General features: G+C 44.0%; 2 protein-coding genes across 3 annotated transcripts; one reads left to right on the top strand and one right to left on the bottom strand.

Annotated features, from left to right (window-relative positions):
• The first annotated feature begins 454 nt into the window (after positions 1 to 454).
• Positions 455 to 18,226, top strand: Cpr50Ca (Cuticular protein 50Ca). 2 transcript variants are annotated; one of them, XM_086838265.1, is made up of 5 exons: positions 455 to 487; positions 4,610 to 4,699; positions 4,768 to 6,714; positions 6,781 to 6,915; positions 18,008 to 18,226. In XM_086838265.1, the coding sequence occupies exons 1-5, from the start codon at positions 455 to 457 to the stop codon at positions 18,224 to 18,226; spliced, it is 2,424 nt and encodes an 807-aa protein (XP_086694391.1). The 2 variants fall into 2 exon arrangements, with proteins under 2 accessions (XP_086694391.1, XP_086694390.1); XM_086838264.1 differs by having other exon boundaries at positions 4,768 to 6,915.
• S-Lap7 (Sperm-Leucylaminopeptidase 7) lies at positions 8,566 to 10,612 on the bottom strand. Its single transcript, XM_020959873.2, has one exon. It carries the CDS (start codon positions 10,286 to 10,288, stop codon positions 8,702 to 8,704), a length of 1,587 nt encoding a protein of 528 aa, XP_020815532.2. The 5' UTR covers positions 10,289 to 10,612; the 3' UTR covers positions 8,566 to 8,701.
• Positions 18,227 to 18,696: the final 470 nt, after the last annotated feature.

Genomic DNA, 18,696 nt, shown 5'->3' with positions numbered 1-18,696 from the left:
CAAAATTCCTTAAAGATTTCAATAAGAATTTTAAGATACATCTTGAGCAAGATACTTTAATTAAGCTTAAAAGTTCTTTCCAAAGTTAAGAACATATAGAAAAAATGTGAAGATATATTATTAGCACTAACTATTCACATAATAATAGCAAAGTTAAAGCCCCCACAAACTATTCCAAACTCCAGCTATTAACACACTTAACAAATGCTTTTTGTAAATACTCTTTCAGGCCAAACAAACAATAAAGTTCAACAAACAACAACTCACTTAAAATTGCATTAAAAATACTGAACTTAAGAAAAGTATCGTGGGAGTAAAACCGAGAAAAAAATTAAACAACAATTACAAATTGAGCTGCCACTTTGGTGGAAACGCGAAGAGTGCAACGTGCCACGTGCAACTTGACGCCTCATTTGGCCGAACTTCCGCCGACGTCCGACATTATCCAAGGAAAATGGCTATCTGCGGCACTGGCCCCACCTTAATGGTAAGTGGAAAAGGGTTCATCATTCTGAAATTTTAATATAAATAACAGACAACAAGGCGGCAAGGCCAACTGAGGCGTGAAAACAACAAGCGCCCGGGAAAAGTCTTCGGGTGAAAATGGCCTGGGAAACTGTCTGGCAGCGGTGCAGCGGCAGGAAATGGGCGATCCAGTCATTCCATATGGCCTGCCACATTTTTTCATCAGTGTGTGCGCTTTTTTTTTGTATTTTTAATTCATTTTATTTCTGTTGTTTTTTTGGCACGCACATTTTGCGAATAATTTATTTTCGTGTTCGAGGCACTGGCACTTGAACTTCAATTAGCCAGGAAACAGGGGCCAGGCTTTTTGCGGCACTCATTTAATTACCGGCCATAAAAATCATAAACCGAATGCGAATATTTCCAATGCGTTCGCTTTGTTTGCCTTTTCCATTGCTCTCTTCCTTTTATTTTTTGGGGAAAATTCGTTACGCAACTGGCATTGATTGTTTCGCTTTGTGTGAAAGCTCTCTTGATTTTATGACCCCGGCACGGGCCCGCTTTATGGTTATCTAACCGAATCGCAGTTGGAATCCATATCCAACTGCCGGACGAAAGGAAAATGCAGCAACATTTGCAATCGAAACTGGAAATTTGCAATTTAAGTGGATGGAAAAAAGTTTGCGGCCATTTCTTGCATTTCTTTTGAGCCGAAGTTTCCTTGTGGCCCAGGAAGTGCCATCCCCTCCTCCGCCACAGTTGCCACAGCCGCCTCCGCCACTGCCAAGTCAAGTCTTTTATGTGCATTGAACTTGACTTTGCCTTGGGTTTTGGCCCTAGAAAAAGACCGAAACTGGTTCTAACTGCCGCCGCTGCAGCTGCAGCCACAATCAGTTGGTAACTTCCACGGCTCCCACTGCCAACAATTAGCCCAAGCTGTGTCTTTTTCGCCTGCTCTACTCCCATTTTTCTCCATGGAGTCTTGGCTGTGACTTGGTCTTGGTCTTGGTGTTGGTCTGGCTCGGCTTCTGGGTCTGGGTCTTGGCCCACACCCCGGGCCAGAGCCACGTTTTTCCGCCTTGTTGCATGCAACAACAGAGGAAGCCGTAAGCGCATATTGCAGCCAACAATTATACAAACTTGTGGCCAAACAGCAATTACAGAAACCATTTAATGAAGCAACCTGCCCAACATGAAAGAAAGCGAAGGAGAACGTTGAGGTTTTTGTTGGGAAAAGGGGAGTACTACTACTATAGTATTGATTGGATGGTCACAATACTCTTTAAAGGAAATCTTTGAGAGTAGCCAAATTAAATCATTCAAGTTTTCAATTTAATTTATATAATTTTTTGATTTCCAACTTCAATACATTTATTAGAAAATAATAAAAGTAAAACATATTGTCAGTCATCCTTGATTAAAGTGCTCTGTCCCATCTATTTGCTTAAAGCAAACAACTAAAAATAGTCATACCCTTGCAGGATACTATAATTTTAATTTTAAGCTTGCAACGCAGGGAGGCACACATTTTTGATCCTACAAACCTTATATATTATTGATTACCATTACTAGCTAATTTTTTTTTTAATCTAATAAGAATTTACATTTTTAAACCTGTAAAATATTTGCCAATTTATCGATTTTTGAAATTTTTAAAAAAGCCAAGAATTGCCAAAAGTCATGTATATTTTAATTTCCAATTAAAATCTGAATCAATAAAGAATAGTTCTTCATACTTTTGAAAGGCGTAACTTTATTAAAATTGTCAATAATTTTTAAAAGTTTTAATATTTTAAATATATAAAAACCCAATATGTTTGCTATCGTAATACAAGCCAACTCTAAAATGCTATCTGCAGTCAAAATTAAAACATTATTGGCTTAATTATGATCGATTGTACATTCAAAGCCATTATCCTTTGACAAACTGAAAGGGTATTCAAGCTACGGTTTCTCGAAGTTAGCTTCATTTCTTATTTTTTATAAGTTATTTACTTTAGAAGGCAATTTTATTGCTCTCAAAAATTGAGAAAACAATAAGTGCATCCTGTACATAGATGTACAATTGTAAAATAGTAATTTAATCAAACTTTAGCTCAGAGTCTCCTCCTCTCTTCTCTCCTTGCAAATATTAAAGTTTCAATTCCAAACAAATGTCAAAACAAATGCAAACTTTTCAAATGCAATGCAGATAGACGAGGACGCAGGAGAAGAAGAATATGTCCTTGGAGTGTACCGATGCCATCGCCTCTTAGCGGATCGTAAAAGAATTGTTAACTAGTTTTCGCAGCACTTTTAAGGCCATAAAATCCGGCAGAGCAAACGGGAACAGAAACAAACGCAAATAGCAACAATTTTTATCGCTCCTTTCTATTGAATTTTAAAACGAATCCAACGCGTGTCCCAACTGAAATGAAAAGACACTTTTCCGGGCGGGAAAATAAACTGAACCAGAGGAGAAGAGTATATCCAGGGAACCCAAAGCCAAAGTGTTAAATAGAAGGCACATAAAATTTTATGCAACCCAACTGTGTGAGCCTGAGGTTGAGGTTATAGGAAACTGGTAGGTGGAGGGGAAAAGTGCACTTCGCAGGTTGCTAGGCCGGCATGTCGGACGGTGTGAATGGTGGAAAACCCAGCCCAACCCAGTCCAGCGGGTGGAAATGGGAGGAAAAACGGCGCCAAAAAGGGTTAGGGCGGCGACAGTCGTTGATGCTGGCAAAGTTCATAAAAATTCACTCAGGCGCAGTTTTAACGGCCGTTAAATGTTTACGCGGTTGCATTTTTAACGACCGTTGACAGTTCATTTGGATTTAGCCTCGATGGGCTTAGTTAAATGGCCAGCAGGCGGTTAAGAGATACGTCCCTTGGCTGCATTGGATTTCAAAATTAAGACATTTTGGCATTAACTTTATGATTGTTTTGGATAAGAGTTAATACCAGTGAATCATTCTTGAAGAAATGAGAAAATTCTGATGATCATATGTTCGATAATGTTTGGTGTTTCAAGTTCTTGCTATATTTTGTAGATTATTTATAAAATAATAAAGAGCTTGATATATTTTTATAAATCTTTCAGAGTGTTTAATAATTATTTTTGCACCTGTTAAGATATTGTAAATTCACCTCTCAGTTTATTGATTACAAATCAGTACTTGTTAGTTTGTTATTTATTGTTCCAAAACTTAGTTCCTGTTTCAGCTTTAATGTTTAAGGCAAATCCATTGAAATTCCTTCATGACTTTCTTATCGAAGTCCATCGCGAAATGTAAGTTAATGATACAGCTGGTCGCAGCATTGCATCACAACTCGGACCGATCCCAGCACCGTAATTGGCCTTACGTAAAACGAGAGTGCAAGAAAAGCAATTGAAATCGAAAATCGATGAGTTTAATGGCCATAAAAGCCAAGTTCAACATGTTGACGTGAAAGTGGATGCATGAATGAGCCAGGCCAGTCGATCGATCCAACACCCAACTCTGCTCTGCTCCGATCGAAGGAGAATAACTCCACGATGAATGGCGCGTGCGCAACTCGTTTTGTTTTATTTTATTTTATTTATTTATGTTTTCCCCTCCACGGAGAGATGGCAACTCAAATCCAAGCCGAGAATCGAGCTTGCTTTAGCCACATTTGTGGCAGCTTCCGTCCATATGGGGCCCGGTGGAAAGTGAAAGTCGGCAGACGACCAAAAAGCAAGTGGTCCGCTGGACATAAACGGATTATTTATGGGTCTGGGCGGGCGCTCATGTAAACCAAAGTTGGTTCAACCCTCGCAGGTGTCAAATAAATTGTTATTATTTTTTTGCGCGATCAGTGGAGATGTGAGCATTGAGATTGGTTATCAAATGGTTTCGTGTTACCCAAGGATTGCATATTTGAAAGTTTAAATCAAAGAAAACACGCAAAGAAGCAGCTTAAGTTATAAGAATTACAAGTTTTTTCCTATTGCTTTGGGAACTTTTTAAATAAAGTCAAAGGATCTTGTTTAAAATATTATTGATTACTAGTTTATATGCATAGGTATAAGACATTACATTTGGGAGTATTTATTTATATTTCTACTTTCCATTGAGACAGTTCTTCTGCTCACAATATATTTTTCCATTGGCAAACTCCTACAAAACCTATATCTTGCTTTTAGGTCCTGATCCTGGCTTTGATCCTGACTGCAAGCCAGGCCACGGATACCTGGCAACGTTTGCCCACTCTGGAAACCTTCTCCACTTATGAGGTAAATATTTCATAAAAAGAAACCCCTCTAAGTTTAGTTAATAATATTATATCTTAAATTATTTATAGGACATGCAACGTTACTTCGATCAGCGAAATTTCCGCAGCATGCGGCACATTGACAATCCCACGGACGACAGCTACCTGGCGGCCTTCAATCAGTACAACGAGCAGCTGGAGACTCGGTCACCTGTCCACATCCCATCCCGGGTGAAGCGGGAGCAGCGCCAGCTGCCCACAGCCCCGCGGATGCTGCGCTTCGAACTGTCGGATGCTGTGGAACCGAGTCCGGAACTGAAGAAGATCCTACGGCAGTATCATGCCAGGGCCCTGAAGGAGAGTCCGAATTCCGCTCCTCAGAGCAGCACCACTCCCTCCACACCAGCTGTTGAAGCCACCCAGGCCACCAAAAGTGTGCGATCCCGGAAGCCACGTCGTCAGCGACGTTCTGTCATTGGTGGTCAACAGCCGGCGGAGTTCAAGGTTCAGATGATTCCCTTTGAGGAGACGGATGCCCGGGAACCGGATCCACTCACAGCCCAGCTGATCAAGAAGGCACGAACCCTGGATCTGGAGAGTCAAGCCACCAGGTCAGCCAGGCCCCAGGAGACGAGGAAGAAGACATTGCAAGTAAGGATCCGCAAAACGAAGCGCTCCAAGCGCTCCGCTCCGCAGATGATCAAGTTTGAGTTGGCGGACGCCAAGCCCTTGCCCCAGAGATCTGGGAAGCAGTTAATCCCCGAGACTCCCACTCTGCTGACTATGGAAACTCATTCGAAGAACCAAACCCAAGGCCCTCAGGTGACCTCAACCACGCCCAGGATGGAGGACAATGACATCCTCACGGGTGAGGCCACGGCAGAGACCAAGAGAATGTACGTTTACAAGGAGTCACCTCTCAGCTCCGGACATGTAAAGACCAAAAAATCCCTCAGTGCTCTGCCCCACGAAGTCCAGAAGGTCATCGGTCATCTGATGAAGGACGGTCATGGCGGTAAAGCATACGTGAAGTATATGCCTGCCCAGAAGTCCGATTACGAGCACTATAAGGCCAAACCGGTGGCCTACGGCCTAAAGCCTCTGGGTAACTACGTCAAGTATATTCACAAGACAGCGGAACCCTCGGCAGCTCCTGCCCCGGCTCCAGCTCCTGTCCAGGTGCACATTCAGCCGGTGCCTGTGGTGGAGCAACTGCGGTATATCTACAAGCCCAACTATGTGGCTCCCGCTCCCACCATTGCCCAACCCATTGTGGTCCAGGAGGCGGGCCCAGCTCCCACGGTGGCCGTGGAGGAAGTGCACCATACCTACACCGCTGAGCTGGCTCCGCCACCCACCCAATCCCTGGACGTGATTGTACCGCAGTTCAGACCCTCCAAGCCGGATCCCCTGCTGGCCGAATCGCCTGCCATCTACGGAACCCACCAGGAGCAGCAGTATCAGTACGAAGTCCAGCCGGAGGCCTCGCCCCTGATCAAGATCGAGTACCACGCCCCGGCGGACAGCCTTAAGGAGCACTACAAGCAGCTGCCCGAGTTCCAGCAGCTGTCCACTCTCATTGGCAAGTCGCCGGATGACCAGATCCATGGATTGACCTACCTTTTGGCCAAGGAGATGCAGGCTAAGCTTCAACGGCAGGGCAAGCAGCTGGTGGATCGTCCACAGGATAGCACCGCTCCGATCCTTTTCCATCCCGGCCAGGGTGCAGCCCCTGCTCCCACTTTGAAGACTCTGGCAGAGCACGGACACCTGGGCATTCAGCCGGGTAGACTCATCGGCATGGCCAAGACCAAGCAGTATGTGCCCATTATCGAACCCGGCAACAACGATGTGAAGGAGCTGCCCCCGGTGTCTAGCACCAAGCTGCCTACGCCCAGTTCCTACATTGATTATACCCACGGTCATGGCCTGTCCAATGGATACGAGGGTGTGCCGCATATAGAGGAGCCTGAGGTGACCACAGTGGAGCATGTGGTGCACCATCCAACGGTGGCCACACTCCAGCATCAGCATCAGGTTCAGCATCAGATTCAGCCTCAGATTCAGCCCCAGATTCAGCATCACGTCCAGCACCAAATCCAGCACCAACATCCGCACTTGGAACACCCTCAAGAGCACCATCATCATGGACTGGTGGCCACTGTACTGCCAGCGGAACTGGATGCGGACAAGGGCGTGAATGGGCTGCACTTTGTTCACAGCCAGGAGGATAAGTCGGTGAGTAAGGGGTTCGAAGGTTTGGGGGCTTAAGAGGCTTAGAGTTAATTACCCCTGGCATACAATCGAAGGCAGGTGAACTTTCCCAAGGCATAGCCTCAAAAAATATATTATATCAGTTTAAGAATTTAATATAAACTTAGTTTTTCTCAAGTTGATATTTAAAGAGGGGGATATATAATATTATATATTGAACCAATACCGTAGAGTTATGCTTTTCAATAACTGCATTGTACATATGCAGTTCATGAAGTACAGGCCCCACTGTACCCATGAAGAGTGAGCTCCCCGAAATGCATTAAATTAAAGCATACCTTGGGGCGCTCCACAAAAGGCTTAGCACTCCCTGAAAGCGTGCCCCATTGATTGGCATAGGCAAAAACACAATCAACATAAATAAGACGGCCACAAACAAACACGGGAATGGGGTGCAGGACAAGAGCAGGAACATTTGCAGGACGAAGAGAGAACGAGGACCAGGACCAGTTCCAAATGGATATGGGAGCAGACACTCCACTGCGCCGCCAGTCACAACAATGGGAATCCCCAGCCGCCGCCGCCCCCTTTGCAACCCCTCGAATTTCAGCAGTCTCCCCGAGTCACTGGAGTCTGTGTGCAATTCAGTTTGATTGCCGATCCATGTCTCGCCGGTAATGCACTTAATCGAATAATTTTTAAGTTCGACAAGCATTTTCAATGTCGTTAGCCAGAGTCCTTTCCCCCGGCCCCGAATCCGTCCCAGCCTGAGTCTGCTACCTGGCAACGCAGCCACAAAAGCAATGCAAACGACTTCGTCTTTCATTACTATATAGTACTATCCCTTCCGACAGAAGTCTGTGAAGGAACACAGAGAGAAGTGTCTGTGCTTCTTATATTCATTAGAAAAAAGAGTTCAAGTTATAATATTATATTTTTTCTGTACTAGGGAAAACCTGTTTTAAACTTTTTATTATATGTTTCTCTGCAAGAGTTAAAAATAAGAAGAAAGCATTCTTAATGCTTTTTTAATGATTATCAAAGGATTAATAATATTTATAAAACACTTGAAGTGCCATTTTTCTCAGTTTTCAGCTTGAAAGTGTTTCTTAAATGTTATCCCCTTACATATCCCCTTGAAATTGTTATTTATAATTTTTTCTAAGAGTGTCAATGCGACGCCACTATATTTTTGGGCGCTGTCTGAAGCAATTGATATCTGATACGGGGTATATATACATATATATTCATTTGGCTCACCTCAAACACTTGAAGCGTGTGCCAGGAAAATGCACTCGACTCTACACGCGTCTTGGAATTAACATTTTTCCTTCAATGGCGGAAAAACTTTGCAGGATCCCCTGGCTGGGTTCCTTGCATTTAATTTATCTGTATTTCTTTGGCCAACCGAAAGGTAAGGCGCGCCTTTGTGCGCAGCCAGGCAAAAGGCCACAGAAAAGTATCTTGAAGATGCGTGTATATGTGTATCTGTGTATCTGCGACCAGACAGAAAGGGAAATGTAAAAAAAAAGGATGCAGTTGTGGGGAAACTCTGGTTAAATAGAGAGTTTAAGGGAAATCTGATTAAGAATGTAACCAAGAAATCGGTTAAATATTTTCTAGATTTCTTAAAGAAAGCTTTTAAAAGCCCAATCCAAGGGGAAAATAGTTCAATTTGACGCCGAAAACCCTTAATTTACTTTTAAATATCAATACATAGCATATATAAATGCGAAAGAACGCATCGCCTCGGTAATTGAGTGCATATCACACGGTAACAGAACCATCACGGAGCTCAGCAATCGACACCTTACTTCATATCCGGACAAGCCATTTGGTAGACAAATTGAACAAGTGTACGTGTGGGACGTCCGGTCATCCGTTGTTTGGTCAGATAGGGCACCAAGCCGTACTTGGAAATCAGGCCTGTGCCGCGGGTATCCAGATGCGCCCAGTCCACGCAGGGAACCAGCTCGTGAAGAATGGCAGCTGCCAGGCAGGAGGTGGCCAGTCCACGGCCATTGTTGCTCAGGTCGAAGGAGCGCTCGTCGGTGACCTGCCTCTTGTAGTAATGCCACAGGGGCAGGCGCCACACGCGATCCCCAGAGATGGAACCGGCACGCTGGAACTGCTTCCAAATGTAGTGGGAGTTGGAAAAGATTCCGGTGGCACCGCCACCAAATGCCTTCTTCACGCCAGTGTTTAGCGTGGCAATGTCCACCGCCAGACGGGGCAGGTAGGTCTTCTGGCCATAGAGTATCGCGTCCGAGAGCACCACCACTCCGGCCTTGTCCAGATCGCGCACGGCCATCGACTTGCCGTTGAGCAGGGTGACCACGTCGCCTGGCTTGGCCGACATGCCCGACGGCATGTTCTCGCACAGTGGAATGATGCAGGTGACGTTGATGGGCAAGGAAAGGGCAGCGATGCATCGCATCATGGCCACGCAGCAGGCGGCGGCAGACATGCTGCCACGGTACTCTTCCATTCCCTTGCAGGGCCGCAGGTTCAGGGCTCCAGAGTTGAAGGTGATGCCCTTGCCGACGAAGAGGATGGGCTTGTCATCGGGCGCGGTGCCGCAGTAGCTCAGCTCGAGGAGCACTGGCGGCTCACAGCTGCCCTTGGCGATCATCAGGAAGGCGTTCATCCGCTGGGCCTCAATCCAGTCCATGGTGCGCACCTCGACGGTTATGCCGCAGGGGCACAGGGCGTCCACAGCGTTCTGGGCGAACATGGTGGGGGTCATGCAGTTGGCCGGGGCATCGCTCAGCCGACGGGCAAGATTCTGGGCCTCAGCCTTGAAGATGCCTCTCGTCCAGCCCTCGTGGTCTGCCGAGTCGTGCAGATCAAGTGTGGGAATTGATGGCATGTTCTTTTTGGCCAGGTTATCCGTAAAACGCCAGACAGCCAGCTGAGAGCCCTCGGCCGCCTGTTCCGCGTAGTCCATGCCGTCGACTAGCACCTGGGTGACGCCCTGCTCCTGCAGAGCCCGGGCGCCCACTCCGGCAGCCACACGGACAAATTCCATGCCCTCGTCCAGCATCTCTAGTTCGTTAAAGCCAATGCCCTCCAGGCCAACACCCACGACGGCCACCGCTGCGAATTCGGGGTCCAGATTGTGGAAGACCTTGCCGCGACCCAGGCGCCCGTCCAGCTTCGTCTCGCAGATCGCCTTCATCAGCTTACCCTTCACCCTGTTGTCAATGGTCTGGCCGGCGGGCGTGAGTCTGGGATCCTTGTTGCCCTCCTTCTGGTACAGGCCAACGACCACGCCCCTCATCTTCGCCTTCGAGTCGGCGCAGGTAAAACGAACGGGATCGGCGAACAAGGCGCGCGGGTTGCACAGGACCCGCGAGGCAGTCTTCAAGGAGCTCTGGAAGCGCCCCATCTTGTTCATCTTAAATGGTCGATAGTTCACTCCGCAAAACAAGTGTCGACTTTCAAATAATAAACCCAGCGAACGCAACAAACCAACACCGGTAACTTGTGCAAAGATGTCTGTTTCAATTCACACACGAGAATAATTTCTCTACCCTTTTTTAGTTCTTTTTCTCTTTTTAATTTTTTTTAATTTTTTATTTTTTGTTTCAATTAAACCGAAAGTTCATCAAAAGTAACTCGGGTGAATTAGGTTGACCGAGAATTTTTCTGTGGACTTACTAAAACGAAACGATCTGTTCTCTACCGGCGTACGAATAAAATGAACTTCATAACTGACTTGCCTAGAACTATATATTCGGTTATCAGAAGTTGGATTCAAGGAGTACGAGATTTGAGATAATCTACGAAAATTTATTCAGGAAATGGGAAACTTAAACCCACAAATAGGGGAACATTGGGTGTAGGAAAACCATAAATATATACATTACAATTGTAGTAATAATAAATCTCTGCAGATCAAGATATAATATGTAAATCCAAATACTTAATCGTTTTAAGATTTAAATGTATCTATCTATTGAAAGGATATACTTCTACAATTTATGCTTTTAATAGTTTTATTTTACTGAGTAAAATATAAACTAAATTTGAAAACCTCTCAAATATTATTCTTACAAACTCACTGATTTCTGTGAATCCTTAAAACACAATCTTTCAAAGCGTTACAATTTTAGATTTCAGGCAAAACTCTTTTATTTCAAACACAAAACTCTATTTTCACAGTCAAAAAATTCATGGAAATCTATAAAAAACTACGCACAAAGGACAACATTCTATGAGATACGACAATACACTGGTATTCCTGTAGCGATTCCCGTCCTCCCTTGTTGTCGCTGCCAATCGACTTAAAATTGTTTTCGAGCTCAGCCAAAAGTATCTCTTATTTTATTTTGCAGCGAACAGCAGCAATTTGATTTGATTCTCGGAAGGGGAACGGAGGCAGGGGTCGTGGGCGAAAAGCTGATTACGTTTTATTTATTGGCGTCACCAAATTGCAACGGAGATATCTTGTCCTGCATCTCTCGACTTTAGCGTTAATGCGCATTAAGCTGGCCAAGAGTGCAGCAGCCAGAGCCAGTAAACAAGGCCAGAAAACTGGATGTGGCTGTGGAGCTACATAGCTGGTGCCGAAACACACATTGTTTTACTGCCGTTTAGCATGATTTTTAATAGGCTTTCGCCTTGTACCCGTCCCAGTGGCTGTGGACTTGTCGTCATCGGACTAAGCCCCATTGCCTGTCGCTCGGTCGGTCTGGTTGTTAAAACCCCAAAATCGCCGCCCGATGGTCATGATGGGCCAGGCATTGTCCTGGTCCTGCTACTGCGACTGCTCCTTCTCTGTCCACCTCCTCCTCCTCCTCCTCGTCGTTGTTCTCTGTCCGTCCGATTCGTCCGCCTCTGACAGGCAAACGACACTTGTTAGGCTCAAGTTAAGGGGTGGCGGGAGGTGGAGGTTAGGCCGCTTTGGGGGTATTTTCCGGAGTCGAGGACCGATGGCCCAGCATGCCGTTGCAATGCCCATCCTGGGACTTGTTTGACGGCATCTGCTGCTCCTTCTAACGTGTGCGGACATGGTCAGATTTTTCGGGCATTTGTCATTTTATTGTGGTCGAAATGGTCGGTAATGGTCGTCACTCAGTCCGTCATGGCCCTTACAGGCGGACTTCCGTGGCCTGAACTTCTGCAAGTCGAATGGAATTAAGTGGTTTTAGCCATTTCACACAATGTGGCTTACATAGCACTAAAAATTAGCATTATTTAAGGTATAAATAGAGATGTTCTTTATCATTTAATTTAGGTTTATTTACAAGTTTGCAACAATATATACCAACATTTACCTAAAAAGATAAGTTTGAATGCTTATCCAAGTAATTTTGGTAAAGAGAAGAGTTATAAATGATTTCCATAAATTATTTTGATAATTGTCCAACCATTTTTCACTCTCTCAATATATATTTTTTTAACAATTTAAAGTGAAAATATGAAAAGATTCTGTAACTAGAAGTAGCAACAGAGGTTACTTTACAAAATATTTAATATAAAATCAAACCTTATAATGAGCTAAGAGTATTATTATTTCCCTTACCAAGTTTTCACTGTATTTCACTGGCAACTGTTTGTGTTTTCTTGCCATCCGCAGGTGCAATATTTTCCGTTTCCCACTCACATATTTTAATTTCATTTTTATTTCAACCCTTTTGCTGTTGCTTGTTTTCTTTGTCCCTTCTTCTGCGTTTTAGCCAAAAGTGTGGTGTGGGAGCAACATATTTTTGCAAGTGTTGAAAAGAGGTTGCCAGGGATTTAAGTTTTATTTAATGGAGCCCGGGCCAACACATGTTCCTCGATTATAAGTTCTCGGTTCTCTAGAATTGAAAATCACTCGACAAAAGGGTTTTCTCGAGTGCTTTACGAGCCCAAAAAGGTTGACTTTCCTCTGCGATCCTCTGGGCATGTGTTGCTAATGTGTTTCGAGTGCCTTTGTCGTGCAATTGATGGTTTGGCTTTGGTGTTTTGTGCCCCTTTAAAGGGAAGCATTTGCAAGTGAAGCGGCCTCCGAACAAAAGCCAACCGAAATTGACAACTTTGGGCGCTCACTCGGCACATCCCTGACCCCATGGTTGACTTTAAATTAGCTTCACTTCATTCGCTACCCATAATAAACCACATTCCCCGACTGCAGCTAATATTCCTGTCCGCAGAGAAGGGTGAAATGTTGCAAAAACTATGTGTAGTAGTCGGTCCCAGCTCCATTGCTATTCCTGCTCCAGCTCCGGCTCCGGCTGCGGCTCCGGCTGCTGCTCCTGTTCCTATTCCTATTCGTATTCCTATTCCAATGATGTTTGCAACGTATTGACAGTCACATTCGCATAAAAATCACGTAGTTTGACATTTTTCTTGCTGCTCTGCCATTTCGTTAGATGGATTTTTTCCAACTCGAATCCGAGCCGGGATAAAAGGGATGAAGAGGAGGATGGAGCCGGAGGAGCTGGAGGAGCTGGAAACTGGGGGCAGGAGCAGCTGTCACGCAATCAGCCCGAGCGCAGAGCCAACAAACTGATAACTCAATTTTGGTTAGAGCAGGAAAATTGCTAACAAGCGAGCCATAAAAACTGTGGGAGGTTGCATTTAAAATTTCCCATTCCCTGCACATTTTCCGGCACTCGCCGGTAAATTATACAACAATTTTCGTAGGAGGTCGGTCCACTGGTCTAATCATCGTCCTGCGGTTTTCGCCCAGGATCTGGAGCAGCTCCTGCTTCTGCTCCTGCCTCCATTCATAATTGCGTGGCCAAAAAGTTTCGTTGCTCGGCAATTGTGTCAATGGCTGCCGTGTGGCATCAACGAGCCCAGGACATTCATTTGCCTGACGAACGCTGTTGAACACGTTCCACTTGATGCGGATTTTCACACTGGCCAGCCTCCAGTTCCCTCCATCTCACCCCTAGACCCAAGTCGGGCCAGACAAGTCCCACATCCGTAGCCACCAACGCCGCCGCCACCCACAAACACATGGCACTGGGGCGGCTCCGAACGCATTACATTGTAAAATTGGTTTTTGTAAATTGTTTGGACACAACATTTATTTCCATTTAAATGCGATTTGGCTCGGACTCGGTCCCATCCCAGTCCTTGTTCAATTTTAAATGAGCATGCAGCTGCAACTGCCACATGCCCCCCCGACTTACCCATGGAATCTCTGGCAGTGTCCCTTGAGGTTTTTGGGTTTCGGTACGAGGTGTTTGCAGCGCTTAAACGAATTGTGTGAATAATAAACGCAACACTCGGGGGCATCAGAGGCAGAGGGAGCATCGGCTTTGGATGCTCGGATTGGGTTGGGAGATTCTAGGGGGGGAGGGGCGGCGGCTTTAGTTACCCAACAAGGATTAGTGTACGGAGAGGAGCTGGCAATCCTTTCCGGCTGAGTGCAAATCATGAGCTAATTGAAGAGGGTAGCAAACGCAACGATTTGAATGGCTAAGAATGAGCTTACAGGAGGGGGACTCCTGCAGTTTGAGTCATGTGAAAATTTAATTTTAATTCAACGAAATTCATTGCTCATTGCTACCTAAATTAGACCTTCCTAAGCTTGCAATATACAGACATTATTATACCTTTAAATTGAAACTGTTAAGATAATACTAAGGAGAGGGATTTAATGTTAAACTGCTTTTGCTTTTCTAAAAATGTCGAGTATATCTTATAAGCTTAACGATTCATTGAATTTCAAATATGAACTTGTATATTCTATATCACAAATCTCTTTCATTTCTCTTGATTAATTTTAAACCCTTTATTTTTTGCTTGGACTCTGCCACGGGGCATTATAATTGTCAACGTTTCTTGATGTTTCAACCGCAAAAACCTGACAGCCAAACAACAAATCGAATTAAGTGGAAAATCAGAGTGAAATCAAGTCACACAATGATTTGTGCCACACCCACGGATAATGAACATCCTGGGCCCCGATGGCCGCAAGGGTTAACCACAAGGTCGGCCAGTCAGCCGGTCGAGAGTGCGGGACAGTCAGGGGTTAAGGCCAGTCCAATGCCGCAGGCCAAACAAAGGGCAAAAACATTTTAATGAGCGCAGATGAGATGACAAAGCCGGGAGGAGGTTGAGGATGCTGCGCAGAAACAATGCTGATTACATGCAAATTAAAAGAAATAAAAGTCAGGCAACGCCTTCAGCTTGAATGTCCAATGTCAAAGGCATTTCTCGTTAGGGCTGGGAATGGGTTTTTCGGAGCAGGAGTGGCAGTGGCAGTGGCAGTGGGAATGGCGCATTAAGTTACCAGAGCCAACTGTATAGAGCTGGAGGAGGTAGTGGCTTATTGCTTTTGGGGACAGGAAAGAAAGTTGGAAGCTGCTCGGCATGTCAATTTGGACATACTTCGGCCATCTGATCACTCGCAACTAAACGAACTCACGTAGTTTGGCCCCAAATTGCATTTCGCACTCGACCCGCTGCACAATTCGCTAAAAGCCAATGTGCCCGGCTAGTGGAAACGTGTTAAATGCAAACAGAAAAATATATATAGTGCCAATGGAATCCGAGTCCGGCAATAAACCTTGTCCCGAAATGCACTTTTGTCATATTTGGCCAGGCAAATATTCGCCGCCATCCATCTATCTATTTAGCCAACGATGGCAATGGCGATGGCGATGCCGATGGCTATGGTTATGGCGACGGTGGCACAAAAAACTGGCCACGTCATCGGAAAAAGTGGATAAAGCTCTCCCAGTTCTGTCCAGTCCAATATGGTACGTGATCTGATTCGGCTTCCACTTGGCTTGGCTTTATAGGTATACCTGGTAGTCAAGAAGTACTACCAGTATATAGTAGGTTTGCTTTACTTACAAATAAAGTTTTGTAATAAAGATTATGATAACTATAAACCATTTAAAAACATGGGACTTCGGACCTAAAAGTAGGCCATGCTTTTTCATAATACGGTGACCGGGTATTCCTTTAGAAAGTATATATAACACAGCATCTAAACTTGTTTTACCTATAAATAAATTGAGAATACCGTAGAAATTAAGATATTGAATTCAATATTCGTAATTCTAGCACCTAAAAGTAGACCCCATTTTGTCATTTTTCGATAACCGGGTATTCAATTGTCGAATAAATACATTTTTAGCTTGTTTTTCCAAAGCAAACATTCGTTTTCGCCTCCTCAACTTTTTTTTTCATCTGCAATGTAATTATGTTCACTTTAATCAAATCAACTGGTAATGAAATTCCAAACTGCAAAGCCTTGCAGTAAGTTTTTTGTATCTTGTCTGGACGTTCTCCACAAATTTGCATATTTCCCCAGTGCTCTGGTTTATTGCGAATTTTTTTTTCAATTTTATACCCAGACATATTGCAATCTATTAACATTTTTGCCGTGCTGTTAATGAAGCCCTAACCATTGCCACAATGCAGCAGAAATATTTTTTGCATTTCATAACGAGACCAAGAAGAAGTTCGCTAAAAAAAAGAATTTAAGTGCAAATGTTGGCAAATTGCTGGAGCAGAGAATTTATTAATTATGTTCATCGTGTTTGGAAGGGGAAACTTCCATACTTGAAAGTAAAAACTCGCTAAAACAAATGTCAATCAGGCTTGTAATCAAGAGGGAATTCCACTCGACACTCAACACTTCCCTCTTGATAGGTCTATAAATTTTCTAAAGTCTGAAGAAACTTTTGTTGCTTTGTGGCAGCACACGGAATAACATTTCGCATTTCGGTAAAGCGGCGACAAAATAATGTAAAATCTAGTCGACAATGTAACTTAATTAAACTTAATTTACAACTCATTAACATATCAAAAAGTTTGCCACAAATCTTGGAACCGGGCTCCATAAAAACCGCAGAGAGTGAGAGAAACATGTAGCGAAAGTTGCCAACAATTGTCGCCGAGATCCCGAGCATTTGAATGAGCGGAAACGGAAACGCACACGCATCCCCCTCGCCACATCCGCCCGCCATATCCTGGCGAAATTTGGCTCACACGCTCGCTTATTTCACTTCCACTTCCATTTCCACTTCCATTCCGCTGAAATGCGAAATACTTACAATAAAAAGGCAAAACCCAAATTGTTCACGACACACAGCAACAAAACGAAATCTATGCTGCACACAGCGAGTGCCACAGATTTTGGGGGTTAGGCAAACCGTGGGGGACTTGGGGACTTGGTCTCGTATTTTGTTGCAAATTTCATTACGCACGCGCCTCCCGCCTCGATACAATTTACAATCGCATGCATAACAAACGGAGCCGTGCGAGTGACAGACCTCCTATATATCCATACCCCCCGACTCTGCTGGCAGTCCAATCATCATCATCATCAGCTCCTCCTCCAGCTATGGTTCCCGAAAACAACCAAGTTCCCTTTTTTGGGACTTCATTGGTAACATTTGGACAAGAGGGATACCCTTTTGGAACAGTATGAAAGATGAATGTTTCAAGAAGCCATAAAAATCACTAAACTAACCTAAGAAGGTGTGCAAAATTAGGATACAAAATTGTACATCTTAAAACTTAAACAAATTTTGGTGCTTTAAACTTTTCATTTAATGCTTTTATATGCATTTTTAAGGGCTTTAAAACCATGATTGATGATGGGAGCGAGCTAGGCTATGTTCTGATAAAGTCTATTAATTACGATCTTAATTAAGAAGACAATGATTTTATTTCTAGTTTATTTATTACTCTACAGTTCTCCCATTTGTAAGAGAATTTTAAAATTTTCTGAAGGATTTTTATACTTTTTGAAATATTTTTTAGATCAAATTCATTTAAAAACCTAAACATAGCCCATTCAACATACCTCAAGTACATATTTTTCTTTCAATCAGCAAGTCGCATCTCTTTCCATTATTTTATTATTTTGTCTGCGCATTGTCACCGCCCCCCTTGTGTTCACTGTACAGTGTACATGACAGTGTGCTTAATGCATTTTGCATCGCATACTTTTCAGCATGCGCACGAATTCCCCACTGCAGCAGTGTGTGGAATGTGCATATGGGCGTGTGATGAAGCCAGAAGCTCTTATCCCCTTCCCTCACCCACTCGATGAATGCAACTTATCGGTTTACTGAACAATCTTGCCAAATACATAACCAACTTATATCCAGATATACTTAGATCCATACATATGTATATCTTTGCATCTTCGTTGCAGCTGCATCAGTACGCCTCAAAGTATGCGTTTGGCTATCGCATACGTGACTTCCACACCGGCAACGATTTTGGCCACAAGCAGAACCGTGACTTGCACGGCGTGACACGCGGACAGTACCACATCCTGTTGCCGGACGGACGCATCCAGAACGTGATCTATCACGCCGACGACTCGGGCTTTCACGCGGACGTCAGCTTCGAGAGTGGCGCCAAGCATTGAGTCAGGCCCAATAAAAGCGGCCTAAAGTGCAATCTAGGCTATAAGTAATTGTTAACTTAGTTCTAATACACCTTACACGATGCTCTAAATCGAAGTGCAATATTCTACATTCTACAGATTCGGTTTTAGTTAATTGAAGGCTCTTTGGCTAAAAAATGAGCCTTCTTCATTGACTCCTTCAAGAGTTCTAAGCTCACTTGACTAAGGATTTTCGCAGGATAAGCGAAAGAGTAAAGTGGCAAAGACACAAAGTAAAATATTCCTGAAATTACAAAAGTTGTCTCAAGTTCTTAAAAAAAAAAAAATATAATAAATGTAAAATTAAAAGTTTTATAACATATTCCAAATTTCCTTTAGTTTACAAGGTCTTCTGACCATTAACACAAGCCAGAAATGATTTCTTATTGAATTGCAATACCACAAATCCTTGAATCCAATTAATCATAAGATCTGTTTATCGATTAACCCGT

This window comes from Drosophila serrata, unplaced genomic scaffold (assembly GCF_035046125.1).
Source record: "Drosophila serrata isolate PLE 108 unplaced genomic scaffold, ASM3504612v1 contig_347, whole genome shotgun sequence".
In the NCBI taxonomy this organism is placed as follows: domain Eukaryota; kingdom Metazoa; phylum Arthropoda; class Insecta; order Diptera; family Drosophilidae; genus Drosophila; species Drosophila serrata.
Note: the sequence above shows the minus strand (reverse complement) of the source record. Positions and strands in the feature narration are given on the sequence as shown.

What these genes read in the sequence shown, in the direction of transcription:
- Cpr50Ca (XM_086838264.1), top strand. Translation starts at nt 455, where the DNA reads ATGGCTATCTGCGGCACTGGCCCCACCTTAATG. An exon ending in GCACTGGCCCCACCTTAATG is followed by an intron (nt 488 to 4,609) that starts GTAAGTGGAAAA and finishes TCTTGCTTTTAG; the next exon opens with GTCCTGATCCTGGCTTTGAT. An exon ending in AAACCTTCTCCACTTATGAG is followed by an intron (nt 4,700 to 4,767) that starts GTAAATATTTCA and finishes AATTATTTATAG; the next exon opens with GACATGCAACGTTACTTCGA.
- S-Lap7 (XM_020959873.2), bottom strand. Translation starts at nt 10,288, where the DNA reads ATGAACAAGATGGGGCGCTTCCAGAGCTCCTTGAAGACTGCCTCGCGG.